We start from the raw sequence: 18,376 nt of genomic DNA, 5'->3' as shown, positions 1-18,376 counted from the left end.
ACATGTAGCGGTTTCACAGGATATATGCCAAACTATTTGATGGCTGGGAACAGTGAAGTCCTGGAGGCACAGGTTGCCAATTAACTCCTGGCCAATAAACAGTCTACCCCCTGTACATCCACAACATGGTGTCTTTACACCTGCACCTACACCTTTACTGCAACTCAAACAAATGAGATATTATATGGTAAGGAACTTTAAAGGGCAACTTCACAGATTTTCAACTTTACCTATTCTTCTTCATTTTTGGTGAGTACATTTGCATGGATTAAACTTCCCCCTGCCTAGATTATAATAAAACATGTATTTGTTTCTATCTGAAAAACTGAATTTGTCAATTCAGGTCTGGTTGGTTTGACTATGGAAATTGTTATGGTTGACCTGTTCCTCCGGAACTCCTCCAAATGCTATAATCTAAAATCTAAATTAAAATCTCCTGTAGACATCAGCTGGAGGAGTGTTTTTAGGGAGACGCAGAGGGATAATTTAATATAGGGAAGTTTAATCCCATTCATATACTGTACTTGTATTACCCAAACTAGAACCACATGATGCACAGTAAAAATGTTTGAAATCCTGTTTCAAAAGGTTCAGGCTAGTTGTTACCACATGACTTCATTCTTTCTGTAAAGCTGACTAGCTGCTGGCTGTCACATTATATTTACCAGTCTAGCATGACAACGGTATTGATTTCCTCATCTAACTCTGGGCAAGAAAGTGAATACATGCATTTCCCCAAATATTGAGCTGTTGGTTCGGGCAAAATTGTTTTTACTATCAGCAATTATGTTTTATTGCTGCAACACAATCCATAATCTGTAAAACGATCTTTATCTCAGCAAATCTCACTCATTATATAACCTTACCCACAGCCATGCTTCCTGAAATATTTGGTTCTCCAAAAGCTGCGAGGCATTTGTAACAAGAATACTATCCAGGGGTTAAGAGGCATGTGTTGTACTGTATGATTCCTTTAACACAAACTATCATCTAACGCACAATCAAAAGGAATCTCCCACCTTGTGCTGATATCATAGTCTGCCATCACCCCTTTCCTCCTCTCCTCCCACTACATCAACAGAAAATGCCAACACAGAGCTGTGAAACACGGCCGCATATCTAAACAGGTCATCGCCATTATCACTGTAAATCCCTTCATCTCCTAAAACATACCCGCACCAAAGCTTGTTTAGTCGGAAAATGCCAGAGATTTTAAGTCCAGGGCGAGTGGATGAAGTTAACCCCGCTGACGCCAGCGGCTTGCTAGTGGGCGAACAGTGAAAAAACTGACTCGTTGTCTCATTATGTCTGCCTTGAGCACAGATGTGGACAAAGGACTAATGAGGACACACAAGTTTGAAAATGTTCCTATGCTGAAAAATAGACACACAAGAACAGAAGATCTGAACGTTGCCAGGAGGTTATTTTCAATTAGCAACACATTTCCTGCACTGAACTTACAGGATGTGTGTATTCGCCATAACTGCTAAACAAGAAAACACCGAATTTGGATTGAATTTGAATAAACAACTCCCTTAAGAGGATGTTTTTTTTAAGAGTGTAATCACAATCAATTGGCGTCTGCTCAATGAGTCTGAAGCACAGAGGCCTTTCTAATTTTATCTCCCTTTACCCTGCTTCTATTTATGTATTCATTCCTTCCAAGTTACCACCTTTTAAAACCTGATGACATAATTAAGGTGGCAGTAAACATATCAGGATGCACCTAACACCAAAGTAAGGTTGACATGTTGTTTGTGGTGCAGCCTGATTATTTGTGTGTAAGAGCTTTAAAGAAAGGCCAGATGCCTTCTCATAGTCGTTCTACTCTAGAGGTATTTTGCTCCTCCGTATGGGAGGCGGGAGCTTGTGGTCAGCTCCAGCAGTCAGCAGTAATGTCACGCTGGTATCGAGCCTGTAGAAAGCTCAACCAATGAGAACTAATGTATCAAGATGGGATCCTGTCTTGGTTGGTTTAGTTTAAGACGGAGCTGCAGCAAAGACGAGTGAATTGTGGTCTGTTTAGCCATTCTGAAAAGGCGGATACTCCTACTGAGACCACGAAGCCTCCGAACGAGAAGTGGGGTTAATGGACTTCATGCACGAACATTTTCATTTCCTTATCTTAAACCCCTCTTTCTTTCTTTTTTCTTTCCTGTGGTTTGTTCGCTGCACAAATTGCTCCGTTTAACCAGATGAATGCCACCTGTTTACGCCTGTGGTTCATGAGATGTGATCTTTAGCATAATCACTGCCCCCAAAGTGCTATAGAAAGCTGTAAAACTGTTAAGCTCCATTTGCTTTATTCACAAAAATACCACACAACGGTAAAAGGAGGATTTTCATGCCACGGGTTGATTGGAGCACCGCTGTCAGACATCTATAAACATGAGCATGACAGAATTTTACAGTTAATCTTAGCAAGATATTTCAACTCAAAGTGTAATAATAGAAAATTTTAAATATAATATGTGAAATGTGACAGATTCTGTGAGTTTCTATGAGCACCTAAATGAGACCAAATGATCTCCCAACAAGTCCTCCAAACTCAACAGCCCCTAAAGAAACTTTGTCGTCAAGGTAACACTAATAAAGAGGGCAGGTTACTAATTGGTCAACTTTTGAAAAGATCATGGTTTGAGTGAGAATAAGTACGTCCATAGTGTTGGAGGACCTTTGTCGTCATGGTTACGACAATAAACTAGCGCTGTTAAGGTTGTAAGACAGTCATAGATCAAAGAAACAACATGAGCTGTCTGTTTCAAGTGGTAAACTGTCTGAGGATAGGTGGTTTTGTTGAGCCAGCCATTAGTTGGATGATTAGTACGACTGCTAGACTGTACCTAACTACCCTTCAGGTATCCAGTATAGTATAATATTAATATAATATAATTATCTTGTGACCCCTTGTAGGGGCTCAGTCCTTGGGTTAAGAACATCTGCAGTAAAATGCCAAACTGGATATAGTGTAAAGTTAAAAGTACCTCCTCTGCAGTCGGCTAAAACAGTAAATCACTACACTGCATACTGAAGCAACAGCATTAGCAATCCATCGGTGTATGAGATAATTATCAATGTAGCATTCCCTAGGGATATTTTTCTACAAAATAAGTACTTCTAATTTTTATATTTTGAAATATACCTTTCCTAGTATAAGTATTATTTTCATTGCAGGAGTATTTTTACAATAATGTACTGGTACTTTTACTTACTTTAGAGATCTGAATACTTTAAACACTGGACTATGTTCAAACCACAATAACCATTACTGCAAACTTTCAAATGCGCATGCGTGTATCCACACTGTCAAACCAACAGGTCACCAGGTCTGCTGTACGGTGATGCTGTTTCCAGGAGTCCATCACCTGGTCACGTCACATATTCATTATAGCCTGTACAGTGTATGGGAACAGCCCTTCCCTTATTGGACCGTGGCCGTAGGTCTTTGTTATGATTGGATACTTACAAAAGTCTGCCACCCCCTCCGTGTGTCTCTCATTCTAAAGGTCTGCTCCTGCATATTAAACAGTCTGGAGCGTTGCAGCAATCAAACACAGCAACTGCTTCATCTACACAATCAACTCAGCGAAGACATTAAGAAATAAATGGAAAATAAAGGAGTTTCCTCAGAGAGCATGCACTACAATGTCCGGTTGCAGAGAAGAGGTGTGTCTTTTGGGGAGGTTAAAAGGGTGTGTATGTGTGTCTGTGGTGGTGGTGAGGGGGTGGGGGGCTGCTTCTTGCCATTGTGATGAAGACAGATGATGAGCCTGCATTGCTGTAAACGAGTGAGTCAGCCCTCCCTTCAGACAGACACACAGGCCTGGGAGGCAGAGGAGGGAGGAGGAGGCGGGACAGAAGAAGGGAGACAGGGAAATACACGGGAACTGTCCCTGGTGCTGAAAATCTGGAACGGCTGCTTTCTAAAAGCTTCGAGTTCAGCTTAGTGTCGGAATATAACAATCCAAACTAGAGGCACGCTGTCTTTGAACACCTGACCCACATCTGAAACTATCTGTATCACTAGTCGAAGTGTAACAGGTCAGTAACTGACCTGCTTTCCAACATGAGACAAAAAAGACAACAACAACAACAACAACAGCAACAGACAGCATGAGGCATTTATTACACCTACCAAAATTCTAACTCCACAGCAGGGGGAGTGTACAATATACCCAAACAACAGCTCAACAAGCTGGTGCTGTCGAGTTTTCCCACACAGATCCTGTCTCAAGTCGGTGATTTGGCACTCTGGTCACAAAGCCAGGGGAGGGAAATTCCCCACCATGTAATTCTTTCTGAGCCAGATCAAAAAAGATTCTCATTAACACACTCTTTATATCTCAAACCTTGGTCCCCAGGGACAATTGCATTGGGTTGCCATGCTATTTGTAGACTAATCATGTCCAAACACACACACTGCAGCACCGTAAGATCTGAATGTCAAAGAGTGTGGATCTCTCCTCTCACATTCTTTGAAATGATTTGTTGCATTATTCATCGTTCAAAGCTGTGATGCTTTGTGGCTAACCCTCTGCCACTCTGCTCAACATCAGCCATGCACCATGAGATGGGTTCTCAAAGAGCTGATCTAACAAGGAACTGAGCTGTATCATTCAGAGGCTGGGAAGGTGATACAGCCATACTACTGCTGCTGATGTAACTGCTGAGAACATTACTTCACACCTTAGGAACCACCGTCACCATTTGCTCCACGTTACAAAAGCAGCTGAAACACATAAGTCATGCAGCCTTTACAACTTGTTACCCTCATTTCCCCCCTGGAACACAACAGCACGGGTGCTGATGTTGTTTGAGTGCTTTCACTGCATGGGTTACTTCACTGGTGGAGGCTCCTTAGTTTAAACACTGTAAATGAATCCAAGTTAACCATCTGTGGTTAGTCCTCTCTGGTTTGACATGAAAAGATTATGCAACAGGTCGGCTACTTGCAGAAGCCGCGCTAGCCTTTAAAGGTCATTGATGAAATATACTGGATTTTTAGATGAGGTCAACAGGAGAATGATGTCACGACTGTGTAAATAAGGGTCCTTTTCTCGGGCACTGCGGAGACCAGGCGGGTGTGGTGACTGCATCAGCAGACGCGCAATCCCCGGCGCAAACACTCGCACTAAGACCACAATGTGGACATTCTTGTAGCGGCTCTCCACCATCGCTACCGCTGCCTTCTACTTGTCGGTTGTGCCTTGAACTTCAAATCATTCATCTGCTGCCAGCAAATTGAACAAAATTGCCGATCTGTGCTTTATTCTGACAGCCACGAGGTGTCCGCTGATGGCGCGCCTCCCCAAGCCCGTGTATTATAGAACAAAATCCATGTACAATGACAATCTGACATCTGCTCTCCACCTGACAACAACTTAGTATTCTCCACAGACAGCCCTGCTCTCTCCCTCCGAGCACCCCATGCCGTTTTCTGTTCCCTCTCTGCCCCACTCTTTTCTCATTCCTATGCGGCTTTTTGAGCCAGCGTATTTCCACACACGAACAACAACGGAATTGAACAGCGGCTTCATAAAATATGCAGGTAATAAGGCACCCCGCAAAGCACCGACATCTCAAGCACAATACTTTTCATGCTCTACTGAGAACTGACCTCCCAGTCTAACGAATCCCACTCTTCGGTAAACATCCGGAGGATTTCTTTTCATCCAAAAAAGCGGACCAGGCGCAGCGGCTCTATGGAGCGACTGGGCGATGCGATGCCATTGCGCTTTTGGTATTATCCTCATGAAATCAATTTGAACAGGGGAACGTCGTCAGTAGAAGGCATCTCTGCGACGTCGAGACCAAGTTGAGTGACACAGATGCACGATGCTATGCTTTACAATCCAACATTTTTGCTCGGCGATGGTTGCAACCAATTAGCACACCACTTGCGCTCGGAGGCGAATAGCTCCTGACAAGGCACTCCTTCTCTTGAGCATCGCTTCTATTTCAGCTGCTGTGCTGCTTTTTGGAAAAAGGTGGCAGACTATACAACACACGCAACTTCTCATTTCCAGGATATAGGGGGAATTTAGTGTAGCGCATACTCCAAAGCCAATAAATCCCCGTAGCGCATTTGACAAATCCTTTCCCGCTGCTGAAGAGCAACACTAAAGGAAGCGTTTAAAGGTCCCTGCATGAAATGTTTCTTACAACACGTGACTCCAGCTATTCCACGCTGAAAAAAGGTGCATTAGATCCACAATAGGCCCTATGCAGTGGCAAACACGTTTTGTGGGGGCATGGAGGTGCTAAAATGAATGACACTGGTACCACACAGTAGACTACTCACCATTAGCACAGCAAAGTTATTATGATGGGTGCAATGAATGGTGGTCGTGTTGCCCCCGGAGCCAGTTATGTGGCAGCCCTCTGCCCTCCAGCCACCGTGTCCATCCAGCAGGTCAAAATCCCAATAGGCTGCGGTGGGGTCTACACCCAGTGCGAAGTGCCTGAGAGCGATTGTAACGGAGTGCACGGCGCTCCCGCGGCTGCACCCATCTGCAAAGAACAGCAACACATTCAATTAGGGAAACCATGTGGAAAGTCAGCGTGGACACGGGCGCGCAAATTCACATGCAAACTCCTGTGTCCACAACACACACACACACACACACACACACGCATTATGTGAGCATTACTCAAGTGTCAGGCTGTTACTGCAGTTGGCAGACTGCTGCCCTGAGTGTTGCAGATGAACTTTAATCTCGAACAGGAAGCTAAAGTAGCCGCTTTCACGCGGAATTGAGCCGTTAAGTCCGACGTGATGTGAACATTCACGTGGTGATTTCATCCTTTTTATGTGAAATTTAACAGTAAAAGTCAACGAGCGGCGGAGTTTTGATTTATTCTGGCTTTGTGCACAGAAAGGCTGCGAAGCCAGTGTGCCAACATGTTGCGCAGATCCAGCTGATTTACCGTGTGTGTGTGTGTGTGTGTGTGTGTGTGTGTGTGTGTGTGTGTAAGCATGTTGTCCGTGTCGACCACAGCACAGCGTTGACATCACAGGCATGATGATAAAATGGATTTCCTCTTACCTAATTTGGTGAAAGCAACTGGTGTCGAAACGCTCCTACGCTTCCCATCATCTGCGAGATTTGATGAATTCCCCGTGCATGGAAAGAGTTTCCCATTGCGAAACACAATAAACTGCAGCTTGCAAGTGGAGTTATCAACAGATTGCAACGCAGAGGAGGAGATAGGCGTTCCAGCCAGCGGTAAATGGATTGAGGCGACTGCCACTGAGTTCTGCGGATGGATAAAAAAAAAAAGAGAGAGAGAGAGAGAGAGAAAGAGGGAAATAAAAATTTAATTATTTCGCCAAAATGCGCAGGGAAAGACAAAGTCCCATAGAAGAAGACTGAGAAATTGCTTTCCTCGCCATGAGTGGAGGCGACCAGAGACCACAAGTGACCAAGGGAATGAGAGTCACGTTTGAAGCGCTCTAGTGCGCCAATTTGGTCAGGCTCCCTGCCGTAGAGGTGGAAATGGTTCTTACCATTTCAGCTTGAGGGCACATCAACACTGCAGCTTGATTTAAAGAGACAACCGGCCTGACTTTATCTTCTTTTTACCGACTATAAACACCCTAAAAACACCCTCCTTAAAAAAAAAAAAAACACGCACACACATCCCTGGCAAGATTTGGAAACAAGTGGGTTTCTTGGAGGAAGGCATACCTTGGGAATGTCAGGGTGCAGGAACTCGCCATCTTTGAGCCAAAGTAAATCCAAACTGAACTAGGTTTTTACTGCTGCACCTTCAAGCCAGCAAAAAACAAAACAAAAACAAACAAACAAACAAACAAACAAACAAAAACCAGCCCAACAGTCCCCCTGTGCATTCAAGATCCACAATCCCTTTGATTTTTTATGATCTGTAGCAAATCATTTAATACTCAACAAGAAAGATATTGAGAGTCAGGAGCCAAGAAAATCTGTGCTGAACCAGGATCCAGCCTTTTGCAACTATACATTACAGCTGCAGCAACTTTGGCACAACTCAGGGTTTAGTGAAGCGACACCCCTGGTGGACAGAAATGTTACTGGAGGCTGTGTGGACTGGGGACTGGATGCACTTAGTCAGGACAGGACAGGCTGCACTCGACCCCAGCAAAAGACCAAGTTTAATCATAGAAATGCTTCCAAAAAGGGGCAACGTCAGCATTTGAGGATGTATACTGTATGTGTGGCCACACACCAAACTCGATATAGCTGCAAGGGCTGTTATGTGTTAAATATTTCATCCATAAAAGCAGAGAAGAGGAACACACATGTTGTTCAAAAGGTTTCTACATACACACACATACCCACGCTGTGAAAAGCAGCACTCGTTTGGACTGTGAGCTTGTATGAAACACAAAACAGACTAAGAAGAATAAAAATAAAACAGCTCTTTCACATGAAAATAACAGTTTCTTTTATTAACGCATGTCTGCACCGTGAGCACAGTTCTAGGTAGAAGCAGAAACACTGACTCCAGTGTTGCTTGTTTTTTTTTTTTACGCTGACCATAGTCTTGCCGGGCTTTTTAAATGTGTATCCATGACAATGATGAGCTTTGTGGCCCCACAGATACAAGAGCCGGGCTTGTTTTGATTTACCTGCCCCTTCTATTATGCTGGGGAATAATTGTGTATAGCTAACACAGTGCAAAGGCGTCCTCAATCACAACTCCTTGACATTCCAGTGCGAGCAGCCGGTGGTGATTTTACAGCATTTTGTTTGTCAGCTGTTAGCTTCTGCATTGACTCGCTCCTGAAAGGCTATTGATTTTCATTCTGCAGTGTGTGTGTGTGTGTGTGTTTGTGTACGCAGAGGAAGCCTTTGCCTCGAAAATGCACGTTGCATCATTTCCTTTTCTCCCAGCAGCTTAGGCTTGGCAGTACGATTCCAAGACGTCAGGGAACACAGACATCAGGGATGGAGTCGAAGAGGATTTCAGCCTCGGCGACAATCGAGGGAGTTGAACACGAGTGTGGCATGCTGCTCGACGTGGGCCGTTCTAGTATGGAAAATACAGATGCCAGGTAACCTCCATCCCTGAGGGAAATGTTTTCAAAGTGTACAAGTCACAAAAAGAAAACCTTATCTTATATACTTGTCTCCTCATCTCTTTCTACATCTTTTATCCCCTTTTATGTGGCGTATCAAAGGGATTTACAGCCCAGAGGGTTTGCTATAAGCCGTGGAGAGTGCAAGGTCTTGTTCCAAGCGACAATCTATGTTCCTTCTGAGCAACCTAAACAGCTACATTTCCTCAACCCCAACGCCACCGGGGACCTCACACTTCAGAGTTGATTTAGCTGCTTGTACCTCAGCCGTCTGACCTTCCTCCAAAGCCCCTCCCTTTGCAACAGGGCAGCATGTTGTAGCCTTAGTAACCATAATCATGGGCTCCTCTCCATCTCTCGCTCTAGCCTCCGGATCATTCTCCCTTTCCTTTTTTCTTTTACCTTTTCACTTATTTCTGTCCGTACAGCGGGCTTTCAGGTGGAGTTCAGTGGTCACCTCATATTTAAGGCTGATCCTGCTCATCCACTTCCCTCCCTCCCTCCGTCCTCCTCCACCTGGCTCCTTGATGCACAGCCCAGTTTGATAGAATCACAAAGCTGCAAAAACAGCCTGCAGTGCAAAACGCAACAGCAGTGTTTGACCCAGGGCAGCCACCAAATCACAGCATAAACAGCACGCTTCAACGTGGCTCCTTGACTTCACACAGGGATTACAGTCACATGTGTTTAAACAAAGAGGTAGAAATTACAAGAGCCAGTAAGTGTTTTTTTAATTTTATTTTCTAATCTAAAATTAGAAAGAAAGCTACAGCTCTGTTCCTTTGTAGATATATCTGTGGGAGAGATAAACTTTATTTATTTGCGCAGGCAGCTACTTGAAAATTAACTATGAATGAAATGAATTTAGCAGCTTGCTGAGCTCAGCCCCTGCCAAGGAGAACTGCTGACGAGCACGATGGGAGATTTGCATAATTTTTTTGTAATCATAGACAGTCCCGTTAGCTCAGACGTGGTCAAAGATGCAATGACCATGACAAATAGGTTGACATCGGGACACTTCATGGGGTATATTATAGTCTAAAAAGAAACCACAGCTTTTTAACTAGCAACTTTTAGCTCAACACCGTCAACAGGCCACTGTCGGAGCTGCTTTTGATGTTTGAATGTATTTGTACAAACCAATATTTAAAAATACAAACAAAGGCAACATAATTCTATAAGTGATTGCCACGGTTGCTGCTTAAGACGTTTTTACTCTGGAGCATCATTATGTTGTAGTGTTGTTAGCATTTCTTATCAAGAGAAATTAAACAAAGTCCTACACGGTTGCCATGCCAACGGGAGTCTGTTTCCTCCAGACGGGACCATTTGAGCAGATTTGAAGCAGGAAATCAGGCTCTTTGGAGAGGCAGAGCGTCTGCTGTCAGCCACACTCTCCTCCGTCAAACTGTCACATCACAGGGTTTTTGTCTTAACAAAAACATTCGAGAGGCTGCAACAGATGGACACCATTGTTCAATTAAAGAGGCATTGTGGATTACAAATTAATGAATTCACTGTGTGTAAAAGCATAACTAATACATTAGCTGCAGGGTGATTGATAATGAGCCAAAAGGAGCCAAGTCTTTGAGACAGAAAAGATCTTAGAAGGGAAATCGACTGATTTTTAAGCATTAATAAATGCAAATATATGATCCTCTCTACAGAAGCTCATTGGCCATTGTCATCTTTCACCAAATTGAGAAATGTATTCGAAGGAATTGTCTCATCAGCCTCCTGATGCCGTGCTGACGTACAGTAGCCTATATGCCCACTGTCAGTGAAGGAAAAGGTTTCCTGAAAGTGTGTTCTCATGCAGCACTGTCGTGATAACCAGTTTGGTTGTGCAAAGAAATATTCCTGTGAGTCATCTCTTATTCTTAAAAGTTCACCTCACCCAAATAACTTACACCTAGTTGTCTGTATGTAGCCATACAGATTATGAAGATGCTTATTTACATCATTGTACATGAGCCAAGGAAAGATGGTTACAATATGATCGGGTTCAGGCAACTAAAACACTTTGTTAGGTAAAGACCTTGGTGATGGTTCATTAAAGGTAGAATGATAATAGATGATCTGTGGCAGGATGCACACTCTGGTCTCCTCCATTAAAGTAAGTAATGAGGCAATCAGTTGTAGTGCTGATGTAAATTGTGATGTGTGGAATTGTCCAATGTGGACGTACATCCCAAGAGCTGCAAGGCTGTGGAAATACTGCCTTAGATTTTTATTAATTCCTTGAGCGTTGCAGATGCATTAACTAGTTCCAGACTTCAGAATTAACAGCAACATTTCACATTTTTTGTGATTCAAAATTAACATGGGGATACAAATGCAACATCAGTTTATTTATTATATATAGATTCATAGAGAGCCTTGCACTTTGTTTCTAATATTTTGGCCACTGTATTTACATAAATGAGGCACCAAAACCATAGAAACATCTCTTAATATAATGCTCCCTAGTACCATTCCACTACCAACGATATATGTGTATTATATAACATATAGTTGAGTTATCTTTCTGGCAATGATAACCTTGTAAAAGTAGTATTGATGCCAGAGCTGCTGCTATTAGGTTATTTAGGTGTACCTAATAAAGTGGCCAGTGAGAGTCTCTCAGTGCTAATGAGGAGACAAGCATGTTAGGTAAATACATTGTTAAGAACATTCATATTCTTGACCTTGCGAAGTGAGGAAAACACCTACAGAGAGAACCGATGACGAACCCAGAGCTTTTTATCTATTCATGTATTCACCCACTCTCTAAACCATTCATTAAATGTTTATGCACCATCATCCCCACTCTGAATACTGCTAAACCAGTCATAATTGGCCTGTTTGAATAAGACTGAATTGTCATGACAGGAATCCCAAGAAAAATGGTCCCCAATGGGCCCATGACAATAAACTGTTTCTTTTTTTTATAATGTAAGGATTAAGTAAGGATGTCACACACACACACACACACAAACAAACACACACACGCCTCTTGCAGTCGGTGCAGGTCGTGCTTTACTATCACCACATATTCTCTCCCACGCTCACGCTTCTCAAGTTTGATTCAGCTGCAGGGCAGGAAGACAGGATTAATGGTTGGTCATTTGGTGCAGCAGTAACAGTTGGCTATCACACAAAGTGGGTGTGTTAGCACTGCCCGAGAGGTGAAACACAGTCGTAACTTTGAATTAGGCCGCAGGGTCCCATCCTCTATATTTGGACTGCCCGATGGATAAACGTATGAGACGCCATCCCTTAATTCAGTACATTTACAAGCTCTTTTGAGTCACTTCCACATTAGCCTGCACATGTTTTGGGTCACCACACTGATGGAAAAAAAAAAGACGAGGCTGCAATATCATCTTGAGCCACTAATTCATTAATAGAGTTTTCACTTGAGCTCCACCTGTCAGATGGCATTATTTCAGACACGTCGCGTCTCAAACCAGAAACAACTATAGTGCACTGACGTCAAATGCCACAGCGTGTCCAAATCTGTTGCACTGCAGTCGGTAGCAGAGCTTTAACCACAAAGTGTGTATTCCACTTGAACAATGTGATTAAAGTAGGATCTCCATTTGAAGAGAAGGGGGGGGGAAGAACAATTGCAGGTCTCTTTGGGCCTTTTGAGATTGTAATTTGAGATTCGACTCCGAGGTGAAATGAATGTGGACTGGTGTGTGTGCGTGTGCGCACGCGTGCGCCTTGCAGATTGAATCATTCAATTACTTTTCAGACGCTATTTGATCTTCCGCGCGTGTGGTGTTTATGACAATGTCTCTCTGTTTTAGCAAGTCAGGCGCGGTTATTGATCTCGTACATGTATGCCACCAAACAGTTCACAGTTTAAGAGGGAAAAGGGTGAAGTCGACAAATTAAGCGGGCTAATTATTTAGCGTGTGTGTTGCCACAGTGTTGCCCTAACGGCTGATGTTAATGCTGTGATGAACTCATGCAGATACAGGAGATTTGAGACATGATGTATAGTGTGTAATTACCGATAGTAATAACCTCTGAGATACTGTATGTTGGTCCATACTGCCTCCACCCGTTTATGCTTCAGTGGCAAGAAAGGTATAGTGCTGCCGTCCGAGTGTATCCATGGTAACCTGCTTATGAATGTGCGTGACTTAACAATTTCCCTCCACAGCGGCAGAGTAGGGGGCTTAGCAGGCACTTCGTGTGATAAGTGCCTTTACATGAACACGCGTATGCATGAATATGCATGACTGTGGGGAGCTGGGGGTCATTGATCAGCGAAACCACAGTGCAACACGCTACAGTGGGGAGTCCACCGCTTGGGAACATGATTAACCACCCTCTCAACATCCTCTTCAGCTAATATCAGACTATTCTGATTTCAAAGATGAAAATACATTTTTTTATATGTAATTTGATCAACTCCCTGGAAAAGTGTAAATATTAAAATTTCCTTTGATCACAATGATGCAAGATGCAGGGTGGTCTGAGAGCTGCTCATTAATTAGAATTTAACACAGGCAGTGGCTCTACTGTAGGATTGTAGGATTTCTCCCAAACAGAGGTGCCGAGCTGCAGACCGTCCCTCTCTGCATCTACACATAGTACCTGCCCTTGTGTAATTGAAAGAGACGCTAGAGGGGTTGAGGTCTCGTCGTTGTCTGTACAGCAGAGACGGATCACGCTCACGAGAAAGAACAAAGCTTTAGGAGATGAATCACCTCCACACACACACACACGCAGCTATTATGCTAGGTGTGTGTGTGTGTGTGGACAGTCTCATCACCGTGGTGGGTGATGCAACAAGCTGACTGCTTCCAGCCGAACCCTGCAGCAGGGTGTAAACCAATCACACACACACACACACACACACACACAAGAATGAACACACGTCCTGTCAACCAGGAAACAGGAAAGTATGTGAACCTTTTAGAATTTCATGGTTTTCTGCATTAATTTGTCATAAAATGTGATCTGATCTTCATCTAAGTCAGCGAAGAGTATTAACAAATATAATGTACCTAAAATAATAACACCAAAATTGTGATCTTTTATGTCTTTACTGACAACATCCATAAAAACTTATAGTGATACTGGAAAAAGTATGTGAACCCTTGGAATAATAACTGATTGAAGAACAAAGCTTTAGGAGATGAATCACCTCCACCTCAATGTGCTCTTTGGCAAACTTCAGGCATGTTCTGTTTAGTAAGCAGCAGCTCCCTTCATGGTGTCCTGCCATAGACACCCTGCTAGTTCAATGTTTTACATAGTGTAGACTCATAAACACAGATTTTAACTAGTTCCAGGGTTGTTTCTTTACCTCATTAATGAGTGTTTGTTGTGCTCTCTGTTGGTCATTTTGACTGATCAGATCACATTTTATGACAAATTAACGCAGAAAACCATGAAATTCCAAAAGGTTCACATACATCTTTCTTGCCACTGTAGTTAAATAAGGTGTTAATTGCTCATTTATGGAGCAACATTGTTAAAAAGAAATATATGAAAATATAAAACAAGGTCTGGCACAGCTTAGATGCATTTAAGCTACCATTAGCATTGTCTAGAGAGGTGGTCTTAAATGGCTTGTTCTCTTATTCTGCATTTGCCTGCAAAATGCCCTTGGGCATCACCAGGGAAATTAAAGCAGAGAAAATCCGAAGGCAAGTACCGTATATTTATGGTCTCCTTTTACCATATTAATCCCTTCCCACTAATCCGTCAGCTGCGCCAAATAAAACTGTAATGGCTTTGGTGGTCATCTTTATCTCATCGGGATGATGATGATGATGAACTCACTGGCAAAAGTGACAAACTCATTCCCAGGCCAGCAGGCTGTTTATTACTCTCCTGCTGCACACTGTTTGTCTCTATGTGTCTGATATTATTGCGCGCCGTCTTTGAAGGCTCGTTTATGATACCTCGAGCTGAAAGCATGGACGATCCTTCAAGGAACACACACATTAGAAGACAGAAGAGAAGAATAACAAACATATTTGTTAACTGAAAATCATGATGGAGCCAGAAAAACAAAGTTTGTGCCCACAACATATTCAGCTTTAATGAGATTCTAACCTCCAAATATTTTGTCAATAAAGGGCGTGTTTCTTCACGCAGCCAAGGTTAGAAAGTTATTATTTACTTCGCTACAGGTAAAGGAATATTCCAATGAAATGTTTAGGCTTTGTGGCTTTCTTCCTTGCAGGGGATGGTTATTGTGGTAATTTTCAATAGGTAGAGTCTATTCTAAAAATCCAAAGGAACGACGTTGTCCTCATTTGTACATGTAGTATCTGCCGAACACTCGTAGCTTTCCTAGATACATACAATTTCTACAGCTATGTAGAAATCTCAGTGGACCTGAGGTCATGTTGGTCAAGCCCTGAGTAACCAGGTCTAAGGGTCGTCAATATGTGCAATATCTCAGAGAATCAAATTCTGAAATTGCAATTACTCTATATGACACTGACGGGTGCTCTTTTCACGGCTGCTTGTTGAATGGTGTTGCATTGTGGAAGAGAACCTGGGACCAGGACTCTGCATCGTGTTGCTACAAGTGCTGGTGCTCTCTCTTAGTTTCGACCTGCTTGGATGGATTGCATTTCAGATCCGGTCCAATAAATTATTTAAAAGTCTGGCAGACTATTTCTTGATACAAAAATAAAGTGATGAAATATTAGATTGTGCAGACTTCCTGAAATGAGTAAATCCACTATGCATATCTTTGGTTGGTTAGTTTAGTTGACTCAGTTATCTGCATAGACATGACAGATGTTAAATAATAACAATAACTAATATGACCAACCAAACAGTTTGGAAATGGAAAACAAAGTATGCTATTTCTCCCCTTGTTCGCCCATTTTTATGCATGCATTTCAGTATTTGTCCACAGCCGCAGTTTGGTATTCTGTACAAGTCTCCCAGTCTTGGTCATGCTGAGAAATCCAAGACACTTCACCGCCAGCAAGGGTAGGATGGAGGATTTATTGGAACGCTCTTGTGCCTCAATCCCACATCCCTGTAATCGATCTGTTGAAGCATTACCATAGTCAGCTCGGTCTGGCTGTTCCCCCCCACCTTCCTCCCATCTCTCTCCATGTTTTGATCAATGAAGGTCCCATCCACAGCCAACCCCACCCCCTCCCCTTACAGCTACAATGGAACCAGAGCCAATTGACATATAGCAAAAAGAAGAGAACGTGGCTTGTATTTCTCAATCAAGCAGGCAGCAATTTCTCCAGTGCCGTGATTAAAATAGTCGTGATAATAGGATAAAGAAAAGAAAAAAAAAAAAAAGATGAAGATCTGAGCTTACGCTGAGCGACTGAAATCCCCAGAGATCTGCACTTGATTCGTCAGCCATTTAATCTGTTCAGCATGGCAATATGCCGGTGTCACTCCCGTGTCTGTTTAGCGCAGTCACAGTAAAACGCTGTAACAGAGGTGGTGTGAACTAGTGAGACACTCGTGTAAATATCTGGCAAAAGCCTCAACAATTACCACACGCCATATGAGAAGTAGAATCCCAAATTCACATATAAACCATGCATTCTCTTAAGCTGCTGTTTGCTTTTTTATGTATTTTCTTCAGAATTTATGACCTTATCAGACAGTAGACAGCTAACAGGAAAGGCGGTGAGAGAAATGTGAAATGATGTGCAATAAAGAGCCCTGGCCAGTCAGCACCCTAACCATCTTTAAATCTGTTTATTCCACACATAATGGTCCTGGGTGGGGTTGAACCTTCTTGTAAGGTGAGAGCAGCGCTAACAATTGAGCTTCCATGATGCCCTGCATCACACAGAATACGTTTAGATCACATTCGCAGCCTATGATTATCTTCATATCTTCACTCTGCGTGGCTTTGCTTTCTGATAACAGAGCATCAAATGGCAGGAACTAGTTGTTAGTTGTTGACTTTGCTAAAAGGAACAATATACTAGTAGCACTGTGTACTACTATTTAGCGGTATGTCGAGACAAAACAATTAAATGAGAAAATATTTGGCAGAAAAATGTAACTGTAACATTACTCGGCCTGTGTTAAATTAGGTTGGATAATTTCACTAATATGTGGCATTTCATAGGTTGAACACTGAACAAGAGAATAATCACAAGCTGTAACTCTGATCACTTCTATGTTTAGGGTCAGCATAAACATATCAGTGGCTTGTTGTCCACTGCTTATATCATGTACGTCTTTCTTCACAGCTTTCTTCCACTGCTCTCCTGCTACTAAACAGGCAGCAAACTGTGGACCCACAGTGCTTACAGAAGCAGAGGTTTGGCTGCAGCAGCTGGGAAGCAAATGCAATAAAACACTCTGGACCTGACCAAGAGGCAGATTATCACCTGAGCAAATGATGCTACTCTCAAAGGGTGTCAAAACCAAGGAGTATGTTTCTATTAACCGTCTGCATCCAGGTGTCAGTTAGGTGTCAGACACCTGGATGACTGAGACTGCTACAGAGATACAGTATAAGGCCAGACTACATAGCACTATAAATGTTAATATAGTGCACAACATACTCCTTTGTAGCTGGAGTCTCCTGTTTATGTTTTGCTGTCAGTGTGACTATCCCATCATGACATTTTTTAAAATTAATTTCTAGTTAATCTGAAACATTTTCCTGATTTACTTTGCATTTATCACCAAGTGTGTGACCCCATCTATAATAAATGGTTGCACATAAAAATGGCAGTGTTAACTATCAATCTATCAGGTTTATACACATCCCTAGGGCATTATTGAAATAAGGGAACGTCATCCTCAAGTCTATCTAACCACAGCCCATGTTCATCCATCCACAGAGGCCCTACTTGGCCCAGATTAGTATCAGACAAGAGGGCACACTTTGAAGATTCTGTCTGGAAAAGTGATTAGCTGGGAGTCAGCCATGTAACCCAACAGGGACTTATTAGCCACCCCACTTAGTGTACACAGTGACCACAGAGAAACGAAGGCTGAGCGAGGGAGAGAAGTCATTCATCAGAGATTTGTTTTCAGCCTGATTAGAAAACAAGCAGAGTAATGGTGTTAACAACCGCCTGAACTTTGTTTCATCACCCTCTTTAACATATGTTTCAGAATGTACCAATCCTCCTTGATCTACACATTAGAGCGTCTAAAAAGGTAGAACAAAGAGATTTGAAGTGATTGCTCGGGATTGATTTTTGTGCTTGTTGCAAGTTGGACCATGCAATCAATTAATTACCTCTCCAGCCGAGTTTAGGAACATATAGCTTGGGTCGTTTTCTTCCACAGAGATAGGCTGTATTATCCATTTCTTTAAAGGCTCCACACTCTAAGACAGGTAAAATAACTGTGCTC

At 42.7% G+C, this 18,376-nt stretch overlaps 1 protein-coding gene across 1 annotated transcript in view; it reads right to left on the bottom strand.

Moving 5' to 3' along the window:
• The window catches only part of LOC113159810 (adhesion G protein-coupled receptor A3), a 168,792-nt gene that overhangs the window by 38,941 nt on the left and 111,475 nt on the right, over nucleotides 1-18,376 (bottom strand). The window contains exons 13-14 of the mRNA XM_026356735.1: nucleotides 7,047-7,257; nucleotides 6,302-6,510 (exon numbers count right to left, since the gene is read on the bottom strand). Coding sequence (XP_026212520.1) covers nucleotides 6,302-6,510; nucleotides 7,047-7,257 — 420 coding nt within the window. The remainder of the gene's footprint in view (nucleotides 1-6,301; nucleotides 6,511-7,046; nucleotides 7,258-18,376) is intronic.

The sequence above is a fragment of the Anabas testudineus genome, chromosome 15, assembly GCF_900324465.2.
Source record: "Anabas testudineus chromosome 15, fAnaTes1.2, whole genome shotgun sequence".
Taxonomy (NCBI): domain Eukaryota; kingdom Metazoa; phylum Chordata; class Actinopteri; order Anabantiformes; family Anabantidae; genus Anabas; species Anabas testudineus.
This window is presented reverse-complemented; position numbering and strand designations above follow the sequence as displayed.